A 13,414-nucleotide genomic window follows, 5' to 3' on the forward strand; every position below is an offset into this window, starting at 1 on the left:
CATTTTATACTTTACAATTAGCTGATAAATTGGTTGTTTGCGAGAACAAACTATGTTGTTATTCAATCTCATGTAATAATTGTGTAATAATATCAATATTTAGAGAAGGGTTTTGTGGATATTATACAAATTTAATAGTTGAATTCATGAGTTAATTGAAGATGGACAACCATGGAAAACCTGGAAGCACTAGTCCTAGTATGGGACTTCTCAGCAGTGCATACGAATGATCCCGCCTCGCGGGATTCGAACCCAAGACCCGTCAGTTTTGCGCGCCAATGTTTAACCTCTAGACCACTGAGCGTGTATCCAATGGAGTTAATGTCTAACATCAACCAATCCACGAAATTGATCCACCAACCACCATTGTCATAATATTAAGTTATAACTAAAACTCATAGATTAGGAGGTTTCTGAAGATTTCTGGCGGCTCGACATAGTTTGTGTCAAATAATCTTTATTTTTAGTTTAAACCTACTTGTCAATAATCCTTTAAAGGTATTAATTATGAAAGTTACCAAATTTCCACCGTATACTTTAACACATTTAACTTGAGATTGTTTTTACCACTAATTTTAACTACTAGCTTTAATTCAGTAAACAAATTTGTATACAAAACAATTTTTCATCTTATTACAAGGTGGAAATAGCATCGGAAATTGATGTAATAAATATTACGTAATTCCCAAAAATCATCTAATATAAAAAGACAGTACACAGTAGTGACGTCTCGTACTCTCAAACTTGGTGACATGAGTTTAAATTTCACTGGGATCATCATTTCTTTCATAGATCTGAGTGTATCACGGTGATAAGCATGTAATTTCAGTTCAGGGTTTCTTGTCGACTACCATCATCTTATTAACATCAAAGCTCTAACTACCATAAATATTCATTGTCATAGTCATGCATGTTGCCAATGAACAATAATGAAATTTCCCACATATGTTACGTCAGTTATCCAATAAACAACAACTAAATTAAATTTCGCAATCATTGAAAGTCAACTGGTAGGATTTTATTAGCCTTACATTGTATGACAAAGTATATTAAATGTTATGATAAGACTGTTATCCATACTTTTAAATGAAAATATCTTATGAACTAGTTGGTGCGTAATCCTGTTCAATATCTGTCGCCCAAAGGTATTCAACTTTATTATTCAGCATCATAATACTAAACCATGATAAAATAGAATGTGTTCGTTTTTTTAGTTTATCAGACCTCCGTCAGTCGACGCCTTTCTGATATTCGTCAGCAAAATTATAAAATTAACTTTATATAAATCAATTCTACATCATACACATTAAATTCTGTCACCTGGATCTAACAAACCTTATGTAGAACTATATGTATATTTATGTTTACTACTAACGAACTAAAAGCATTCAACATCACACTGAATAAGCTACGATTAGCTTTATACTTAGATTGAATGCTTCGGTTAACCGATTTTGTTATTAATTTAAAGTAATTGAACACAGGCTTCATTCTTGTCCTGAAGTAAATTCAAACAAATAATCCTATCTTACGTAAATTAGTTTGTGGCTTGTATATCTTATTGTTAATTTATCTGTTGAAGCTTCCGATACATCTAACTAAAGACCGAAAACAAGCATGAGACTACGGTGGTGATCAATTTCAAGCATCTTATAGAAGCGGAATACTGGTTAATGCGCTGACCGTCCAAATAGTAGGTTATAAGTTCAATACTTGGTGAATTATTGCTTTTAAAGCGTGTATCAGAAAAGTGTATTGTTAAATAAACTATTAAAGTTGTTTATCAATAACAAATTGTAGATATAACGGATAGAGCAAGACTATAATTTATGGACGAACAAATCATGTATAAAATAACAGGTCTTAGATTTTGGCACGAAATTCATCCACGCATTTGGCTAGATAGAGTCTTGGTATTATAGTTGATGTCAGTTCATGATGAAAACCCTAAATCGAATTCTTAAGTTTAATCATCAACTATAAATCATAATTCTAATTTCTCACACAGGTTTATAACCCTCATTTGGTCCTGGTCATTAAGTGGACACTCTCAAGGTCATTTTTGCGTCGCTCAAAGGTCATCCATAAATTATAGTCTTACTACGGATAGTTTTAAAATCACCGTCCACATTTGATTATTGTATTATGGATTGTGATTAGATGAATGTAGGAGCCATCTTAGAATTAATTAAATAAATGAATTCAATTTTGTTCAAAAAACGATACATAGGGAAATAATCTGAGTGTATGATTGTTTGTCAGAAAACTGAATTATTGTCATAAATTCTTAAATTAACTCAAATCAACGATAAGACTAATAGACAGACATTGTTCTTTAGTAACAGGTGAAACATGATTAAACTTCGTAAACGATTAGTTAGTAAGACGTTAATACATCACCCTAATGGAGTTACTATCTGGTTATCATATCATAAACAGTATGATCTTAGAAAACATCACTTTGTTCTATTCTTTCTACAAACTATCAATGAAACCTAGTCTTCAATCATGCAAACATTAATAAAGATTCGGTATGTTGATTATGAATTGAATGATCACATCATTTACTAAGCATTTTAGATTCATTTGGAAATAATGTGAGTTAAATACACCAATTATTTATGTTCATTAAGAGCAAAGGGAATGATATCTATCAATTTCTAAATGTCTATGGTTAAAATATTCTTTAAGTCACGTTAAACCGCTTTTAGTTTGTGAATAATATTTTAGTGAATTTTACTATATTACTGAAATCGAGTTATAATTTAAGTGAACTTGAAACTTTGTGAACAACAAACACATAGATGAATTAAATTAATAGTCTATTCAATCAGGAGAAATGAAGTGAATTGTGTACATGGTTTTTATGTTTATGAAATGTTACCAAGGGTTTTTCATCAAACCAATAAACTATCTGGAAAAAATGAAGCAATCAGATATATGAATGGATATAAAAGTTTTTCTAAGGTTGAATAACTGTGCAGGAATGAAGACAAGCTATTGTTGTCAACTAATACATATGAATAAATTCAAGCAGATAAATCCATTTCAGTGGTTGAGATCATGAGTCAATTGAAGCTAGATCATCATGGAAAACCTGGAAGCACTAAACGGCCGTTTCGTCCTATTGTGGGACTCCTCAGCAGTGCGAAATAAGACGTAACGGCCGTCCAGTGCTTCCAGGTTTTCTATGGTGATCTCGCTTCAATTGATTCATAATCAGCCATTGAAATTTTTATAATATTCACAAAAGCCTTCATTTCGGTTTAAGAAATCAAAAAAAATCGTTTTCACAAACATCAAATAGGACTGACACATCAGAATCATAAATAATGTGAAGGATAACATGTCCTTCATAAATAGTACCGTTTTACGTTATTCTTTAGTTTTTCAAGGTATCGAATAATCTTTCATTATCCGAATGATGTACACTTGTTGTTCGGCCTTAGGTTTATCAACTCAAAATTTTAAACAATTATATGTCGGCCCAATTTTCATTACTACCTCAGAACAACGAGATCAAATTAATAAGATGGACAGAAAGCGAGTCGAAATAATAACAGAATGAGTGATAAAATGAAGGACCAGAGAGACAATTTTATATGAGAAAAAAGAATAAGTTCATGGAATTACAAGTATGAAATATTGTAGTTTTACTTCACAGACTGAACTTCATTAGACGACTATTGAAAACCAAGATATAGTACTACGCATGCACTTGAATAAGAATCCTCAGTAGTAGTGCCTATTCACAACCAAACCAGGGTCCAGACTCAGGACTAATCAGGTCTGATTATGAGCATTAATCCATCAAACCACTAAGTGTGAGACAAATGACATCAATGACAATGGATAATGGTTACCAAATATCACATAGTGACTGCCGTTGGGTATGTAAACCAATCGACCCAAAGTCTGTGGTCTGAAGCTTAAGCCTACTATTCAAAGCCCTGAGGTCGTGGGTTCGACTCGCGAGGAGGTTGTGCATACTCATTGATACTGATATTGACCAGCACTCTTATTTCCACTGATACGTGAAATGAGATCATTTTATGACAAATGGAATCGATGAATGATTTCATTTATTCACATTCCTGAAATATTTACCGACAAGTTATGAATAAGAAATGACCCATTTAGTCTCAAAACAAAGGATATTATGAGAACAATGGGTGAGTGCGTGAGGAAAGTTAGAATGAATATGCTCGCCATAAACAAAACATATTGAATTCCCTCTTTCATATGACTCATCTTGTATATGATGACCTTATTTTAAGGTCATGGAAATTTCCCTAAATGGATGAATATTTCATTCTTCTTCTTATTATTATTAGAAAGGGTTTAAATTATCCCACTGTTGATATTCAAGACTAAATTTTGGTTAGCTTTAGTTGGTATATATGCATTCTAAGTGTACATAACCATTTTATCACAAGTTTTAGAATAGATAGATTATGACTAACAACAGAATCTGGTGAACTTCATTATGTACAGACGGTTCAAAGATTTTTAAGTCTAATTAACAAGTCGAACTGATATTGTAGATTTTGCTGTTAGATGTTTTATAAAAGGGCATCCATAAACTCCTCACCCTAATAATTATCATTTATTTATTTATGACTAATTATTTATATGTATCAGAGGGGGTTTTTGTGGATATTATAGTAATTTTAATAGTTGAGATCACGAGTCACTAGTGACTCGCTTCAAGAGGTATTTCCTGGAGTTCTAGTGAGAAGCAGTGACCAGTGGATTTCAACCGGGTCTGTTGTCAGATAGCAACTCACTAAAGACAATGGTAGATGTGTCGCTCAATTTCGTGGATTGGTTGAAATTAGACATTAATACCGTTGGACGCCGGCCGTCTCAGTGGTCTAAAGTCAAACGTTAGGGCACGAGATTGATAGGTCCTGGGTTGGAATCCCGCGAGGCAGAATCTTGGATCTGCACTGTTGAGGATTCCCAGCTAGGACGAAACAGCCGTCTAGTGCTTCCAGATTTTCTATGGGGGTCTAGCTTCAATTGACTCATGATCTCAACTATTAGAATTATTTATTATTGAAGAAGTTTCGAAGAAAGCCATGATTCATGGAATCGATTAAGTTTAGAGCATGGCAAAATAGCTCGCCAATGATACTAGATAAGTGAAAAATACAAATCAATACAGTTTAATTCAGTCATCTGAATAGCGTTTGTTAAATCTTTATAAAAAGGATTACGTACTGAAGTTTCAGTTAGCCTATGGTAGGTCATGTTTACGAACAAGTGAGGAATTCGAATAAACCAAAGATTGGACACAGAACAATACTTCAACATTAGTAATATACACACTAATATGAGGTTGACAAGATTGGACTTCCAGGAACGCTTTATATTTCAAACAAAATTCAAACATTGAAAAACGGATAACTGTTTAAATTGTAATATGCAATAACCTTGAAGCACATAACAAACATAACAAAAAATAAAGGACAACAACCAATCAGGTAAGAGTAACTAAACATCATCATGAATATGTGAATTAGGTAAATGTTGTCAAGGTTATCCTTTACAAATAACTAAGTTATAGTAATAAAACAAACTGGATAACCTTGATTTCGATGGAGTTTTTGTTCTCTGAGCTGGATGGTTTGGTCGTGAAGTTTTCATCGTTCTTCTGAACGACATCATCAGAACAAACTTCAGATAGTAGTAATTCAAGTACGATAAAAAGTTCAATTTCATTTAACTATTTTGTTTAGAATAGCAGTTCAAAATAGTAAACTTTTGTCACTAAAATAACTTACCGCTATTGTTGGTATTACTGCTAAAACTGTTATTACTATTCGTAATAGCATTTAAATTACGTGATTTTTGATTAGTATTGCCAATATTATTATTATTATGACTAGAACTAATATTATTACTGCTAATACTAGTACTACTACCACCAATATTACTATTATTACACATGTCCATACTGTTCAGACTAGTTTTACTTCCACGTTTAGAAGATCTTTGTGAATTCAAATTACTTGTCTCCATTGGGTGTTGTTGTTGTTCATTTATTAAATGATGATATTGTTGTTGAATGAAATCTGTATCATTTAAACTAGTTCTATCTATCAATCCACTAGTTGTATAGGTTGTTATTGTATCTGACGATGATAATGATGATGATGATGACGGTATCATAGTTGTTTTACATGATAATATCATTGATGCATTTGACTGTACTGAACTATCTTCAATTTCTTCTAATTTCAAATGTTCCGAATTTAATAAAAACTCATATGAATGACAACAATCAGTTAATGTTTTAGGTATATTTGTAATACAGACATTATTTTTTGAAATATTCACATTACTATTATTATTGTTATTATTATCGTCCTCATTACAGTTATCATTAGTTGTATGAGTTGTATCTTTCAATGATGTGGATTGTTCTATATGACATTGAAAACTATTATTCAATACTGTTAAATGTGTAATGGAACTTGAACAAGGTGGATTATTTGAAGCTTTACCATGAACATTATTTATTTGTTCTTCTTTAGTTATACCAGATATAACTTCATCATTTTCATCAACTATTGCATCAAGAATATCATCCATATGACCAGTTGTACAATCTGAATTATAAGTAGTATTTATATTAGTAGTATTAGTAGTAGTAGTAGTACTATTGGTATTTCGTGATAAAATTGAGCATATTTCATTAGTCATAGTGATTATTTATTGATTATAAACATAAACAAATACATTATATGTTATAATCCTGGGTTAAATCTTGTTTGATCGAGTTCATCTGTACAAATATGAATAATTTATGTATATATATGTATATACAAATTGGGGTATTAAGATACTCTAATCAATTTAGTTTGATACAATAGAAAATGGAATACTTATATTATCATTACTATTATTAAAATAACACAGATGTTTATATGAGAGGGAGGATTGTTTATTGATTTACTGTCTCTTTCTTCTCTCACGCCTTCTAACTCAATGAGTCTTATCTTCCCGTGGGGATATTTATATTTATTATATATCAAAACAGACCAATTGCTTATTTTATTGATATTAAAATAGAGATGAATGTAGATAAACAGACTGTCAGCCCACATATATATATTCTCCTATTTGAGCCCATTTCATCTAAACAGATTAATAGACGAATGATCTAGGCTTAATACAGACTCATCAATAAATGCTTGAGAAGAGAATTAAGAGAAAGAGTTATTCCCTTTTTTGAATCCTATTTCTATATACTCATTGATTAAAGAAAAAGGGGATAGAAGAGAATATTTCCATCGTAGATAATCTTTTTAACCAATCCAAATAGAGTTTAATATAAGCATATCAATATATATCTAGGACTACAATATACAAAATCTCCACCAGGATACATATACGTGTCTGTAAGTCTATAAAACCTGAGTAGTAAAGCATTGAATTTTTATCAAGTTAGAGTTTGGAGAATATGTGTTCACAGTTTCACCCTGCCTATAAGCATCTATACTAACTGACTTGGGTTAAAAAGTTAACGTTGTGTCCACATTTTGTCAATAATATATATATATATATATATATATATATATATATATATATCTGCGATACTAAGTTATTGATTTAATTAAGGCAACAATTGATTATTGTAGACTATTTTAAGAATACTGTTTTGTTTGTCACTCAAATCATTAGCAGATTGTTATCTGTCATTTAGTGAACTGAAAGGTCATGAATTAAATGGAAAAAAGTAAAAATAAAAATGTTTAGTGAAAAAGTATACCGTTTAAGATGAAAAATCAATTTGATACCCTAATAAAATCATGATGTTATGAGTATGTAATACAAAATGAATGTTGTTTTTTCTTTCAGTTCACTTATAAATGAACATCAACTAGAAGGTCTAATACCTCTAAATGCCCTAGTATGGCCGAGAGTGGGGAGAGTCAGCTCTTTCTCTCCACATGCTCTCACATGGCCACAGGCATACAACCACTGTCAGGGAAGTCCTAATCACTGCATTCTCGTGGCGAGTGTGTTGTTTACGAAATTGAGAGGAAGAAAAGCGAATTTCCGGTGCTTTAACAGGAATGGTGGATACAGAGTATCCACTTACAGGAATTGGAAAATCTTGCTTCCAAACCAATGGTGCAAATGGGCTTCAGGATCCTGAAGGAATAAATAGCGCATGAACCAATTGTTGGTCACCGGCTACCATGGGACTACATCTACTGTCGTTGCTCCACTGCTTTGTGAATTAGACACTTAGGTCTAAGGCTCAGGGCATGGCCCCCCTTAGAAAACTACCTGATCCGGTTTGGGCACCCAGGCAGTAATCCTAGCCCTCACACAAATCGAATGATTTATGTGGCCTTCTTCTACCAATGTTTATGTGTTTAAATAAAAATAAATAAAGAAGGTCTTATAAAAACTAGAAGATAACAATAACACATATTATGTTTGATTTCCAGACTACTTAGAAGGGTTCATCTCCAATCTAGTGGAAGAGTATCATATTTCTTAACAAATATGAAACACTTAGATCGTTGAGTAAGGGTTCATTGTTGGATATTTTAAGCAATTTATTTTGTTATGGGTTATAAAAAGCCTTATCAAGTAAACATAAACACAACTTATCTCTTCATATGAGATAATCATCAAACTCTTGTAAATGTAGTGTACTAACTTCTTTCATAAAACAGCTTAATTTCCCTATAGAAAATAAAGAAATCATATGTATCTCGACATTTAGATGATCCAATCCATCGTTTCATTATGTCAGTTTACATGAATAGTAAATAAATCATTTGTTTTAATGGGCTAAATTAAATATAACAATCAACAAAATTAAAACCAAATTAAGTCACATGTTTAAAAGAAGGATACTAACTGGATTAGTCAACCCTAATAGTTAGAGAGATAATTATATGTATTCGATATATCTTGAGCGTACTGCTATAGGATTAAGAGAAGATTTTGTAACCTGACTTTATATGCTTGAGCAGTTCTTTTTAGGAGCTAAAAAGCACACCTTCCAAAGACTTGATCACAGGTTCGAAAAATAATCTATTTACTTCAAGTTTGGTAGAGTGGGGACAATATTAAGGAACTTTTAAACAGAGCTTAATTCGAATGTAAATACATGAAATTATATTTCGTTATCACTGAAGGATTCGAACCCGCCTTAACCATTGACTTGAAAAGTTCAGATTCTGAAACCAAGTGTCTCATGTTCGAGCCTCAGCGTGGATATCAATTTCAACTCAGTACTTTAGATTCATCTTGCTAACTGTTCATGAAATCAAGCTCCTAGTCACTAAAATATATCTTAGTGAAAGTACACTTTTTCTACTAATTCTATGAGTGGTAAAATCGAAACTTCATGCATAACTTATAACCAAATAAAATAATATAATCAGTCGTGAATATTTATTTAAACACAAAACTATTATTTATCAGATATTCATAAGCACTCAGTTTCATATTTAAAGCTTTGTAAACTTGGTATAGAATAGATATATTAAGGAGTGTCAGAATTTTCGATCCATGAAAAGTATTCAGTATAAGATCATCTAATCCTTGTTCCTTACTGAATCTCATAAAATCAGTTTTGGAATTTATCCAATTGATTAACTGACTCAAAATGTCAGTGAACGTTTATTTGATGCTAAACTACTACAAGAAGTTGATGGCGAACCCTAGACCAAGGTTTCGAGCTAATTTATCGATTAGTTCAAAAAATTCACTTCTTACAGCAGGACAATGGTTACCCATTATGCTACTGTGAAAATGATTCCGATTATATCACTAAAATAATTAATTTCGGGTTTCTTATGGAGTAAAGAGCCTTCTACCATTCTAAATGAGCTTTAACGTCAAACCTACGTTACATTGGGTTATCTATTGGTTGCCTCAAACCACCTTCTAGACAAATAAATATTTGCATTAGTTGTAATAAACAGATGGATCCGAATTCAAATGATCTAAAAACTTATTACGTTTCTTATGAGGTTTCATTCTATTGAAAGATTGACCTGTAATCAATTTTATTCTACAAAAAATTCTCTCCAGTCTATTTTGAAATCAGTGATATGATTCTATCATGAGCTTAACTTATGAAAACCTAATTATGTTACTTACAAAATTGACTAGTAGCTTCTATATTTTTGAAAATATTTTTATATGTCCATTCATCTAGATCTATGATTAGAAACTCGAAACGTTTTTACAGTTTACATATGTACGGCACAGTACTAGAGCAAGGTTTTAATTATATATCTGACCTATATGGGATCTGATCATGAAAGAAATTGCAATTTTTTTAGAGATGTAGTCAAGTAATAATAAGTAAATGGTTCAGTTGTCTAGAGGTTAAGCGTTCGCTCGAGAGACTGATAGGTCCTCGGCGGGATCGTGGATGAGCATTGCTGTGGAGTCCTACAATAGGACAAAACGGCCGTCCAGTGCTTCTGGGCTTTCCATTGTGGTCTAGCTTCAATTGGCTCATGATCTCAATTATTAAAATAATAATGGTTTGTCGATTTTGAAAATTTCTTTTAATAATTTTTCCAGTGTTACAGATTCTTACCACAAACATATAAATTATAAAAACAAAGCAGAATATCAGATATGATGCATAGTTTAAAGTGAAGCAGTTAAGTGATTTACAATTAATAGTAATTTATACCATAAACTCATTAAAGCTAGACAAATCTATAAGATGAAGAGCAATGCCCGGTTGTTTTGTCCTAGTATGAAACGATTAATTGGTGTAAGCCACACACTCCGTACGAAGGATCCATCGTAACAGGTTTATACCCGCCGAAAGATTTAGTGTATACCTGGAGACTCAAAAGTTTGTTGAATAACATGTTGGTTTTTAAGACCATCGGCATTATTCGCAAATTATAGTAAGATCATCATACCAGTAAGTTGGCATGAAGAGCTGTCGAGTTCCATATAAAAACGAAGTATGAATCTTGAATTCCACTTTTAGCCTAGATCTGGAAAAAAATTGTATAACTATTTTGAAAAAAATCACGATCAACTAGGTGAGCTTTTTGTCTGAATGTAAAGACATTTCAACAACTCATATTGATAAATTCATACTGTATCAGACTAAGAAATGTTAAGTTTTGTAAAGAGCTAGATTTTGCATTGATATCCAATGGCTGATGTTCTCATTTTAAATGAATTCATGATATTATATTTGTTAATACTCAACTATCACCATCCATATATACTGTTATACCCGAATAGACCCAAGAAGACCCAAATAGTTTTGAAATAGCTATGTTCACCTCTTGGCTATCAACGAGTCTCAATCACATATCAGTCCGTGGTGAAAATAAATTCACTTGGAATCAATGACATATTTATCATGATTTTATTGATATGCTCTGGTATCCATAAAGTAGTTAGTTTATGTCTACATATTTTTTTATAGACCTAACCGAATCTGTGAAAATAACTCACTATTATCATCGTTTAAGTCTGACAAAATTCCGGCTAACAAAAAATTATAACAATAAACATTTTCACTTATTAAAGCTTATATAACGATAATGTATACGACACAATACAACATTTAACGTTTATTATGTTTGTTTGTTTTTGATAGAAAGTAAATTAAAATTACGACAATAAACAACATTCATATCAATTATTATTACAGAATATTTACAAACGGACAATCAATGTACAACAAAAGTTTTTTATAATCAAATAACAACATGTATATGAATAAGTACAACAGATGAGTAAACCACGGACCTGTACGACGTTCCATATCAGCAGTTTTTACTTGTAATGGTCTTGCCATCTAAAGAAAAAAGCAGTATACATATTGATCAATGGTCACAATATTTAAATATAGTAATTTTTATGGTTTTATAAAATATATACTACTGATATATTGTAAAGGTAGGCAAATAATTCAAACGAAATTTTTCGATCATATTGTTATGAACAAAACCCGTGTATTTCATACACAATTAGCGAGATATACTGATGAAAAATTGGTAAGTTCAGGGAAATATTTCATCTTATCAAAATATCAAAAGGATGTTGCGTCGATATTGGATTTCGGATTTTTTTTTGTAAATATAAAGTCACTAAAAAGTTTAAGTTTCCCTTTTAAGGACAGGATACATTAGAAATTAAGAATAATCATAAAGGTCAACGTTATTTACTCTAGTAGAATAATATTGTTTATATTCTACTAGAGTAAATTGAATTTCAGGTCATTTAAACAAAGATGACACAAACTATAGTTTAAAAAACAACCTGAATAGAATAAAAAATCATGGCTAAATTTCAATTCAGAGTTTAGTTAATTATAAATGAGGGATTGATATATAGCTGATGAACTTAATATAGAAATGATTTATAAAAAGCCTGTTACATTTATCTGATAATTTCTATGAGTGAATGTCACAGAGGTAAATATGAAAATAACTAGTTCATAGTTAGATAGATATATATTTGATATTTTATCATTTCATAGCGGTGAATTCCATCGCAAACAAACCGAGGTATATTCAACGCTAGATATCAACACACTGAGAATTATAGATGACAACTGACTACATTTACACGATGTAGTGAAAATGGAGAGTGAAGTTATCTGTGGCTTCGTGAAACGTCCCAACTATAAACACTGAATTTCTTCACTCTCCTTAAATTTTCTTGAAACAAGTCGATCTACGCTTATCAATCGCGAGTTTAATCATATACGTAGATTCTTACGAAATGAAATTGTACAGAGTTAACATCAGCATCGAGAACTCTGATGGTTAGAGCGTGCTAGGGAGTTAGAAATTGCATCTGCGTCTGATAACTGGTAGACTACCTCTCGACTCATCCGAAGCAATGGCCGCACGATGTCTAGTGTGAGTGAAGTAATCTATGAAGCTGATGGAACACTAATCAATAACACCCTCCATGATGGCTGACAGCTATGAATGGATAGGTCTACTTGCAGTTGCATACAAACTATTGACTCCTGTCATGCTTCACAGGCCAACATCGGTTGTGTGTCTTGATGTCAGGACCGCATTCGATTTGTTTAACAGGACCGTTCTCTGTGATTGTCTGTAGAACAAGGGTGTGTCTGGGACGTTTTGTTAACATGTAGAAGTCCCTGTAAACAAACACTCCAGATATAGTAAGGATGTGCAAGCGCAACTGTTCACTGTTCCATTCAAGCAGTGGGTCTAGACAGGGTTATCCAATCCCTCTGTTCCTCTTCAAATATACAATTGATAACATTCAGGAAACAGCTCAGATAGACGTAGTAAGTGGTGGTGTGCATCTGTTAAATGGAGACTTTTCGATTTTGAGTATGTGGATGAAGTTGTCTTATTGTGCGATGATTCCCGAGCAAAGCGATTAGCATTTAATCAGTTGACCATCAGTATCT

General features: G+C 32.0%; 1 protein-coding gene across 1 annotated transcript in view; it reads right to left on the minus strand.

Annotated features, from left to right (window-relative positions):
• The window catches only part of CELF5 (CUGBP Elav-like member 5), a 108,302-nt gene that overhangs the window by 33,955 nt on the left and 60,933 nt on the right, over positions 1–13,414 (minus strand). The window contains exon 3 of the mRNA XM_051217962.1: positions 11,767–11,815. Coding sequence (XP_051064397.1) covers positions 11,767–11,815 — 49 coding nt within the window. The remainder of the gene's footprint in view (positions 1–11,766; positions 11,816–13,414) is intronic.

The sequence above is a fragment of the Schistosoma haematobium genome, chromosome 7 (genome assembly GCF_000699445.3).
Source record: "Schistosoma haematobium chromosome 7, whole genome shotgun sequence".
Taxonomy (NCBI): domain Eukaryota; kingdom Metazoa; phylum Platyhelminthes; class Trematoda; order Strigeidida; family Schistosomatidae; genus Schistosoma; species Schistosoma haematobium.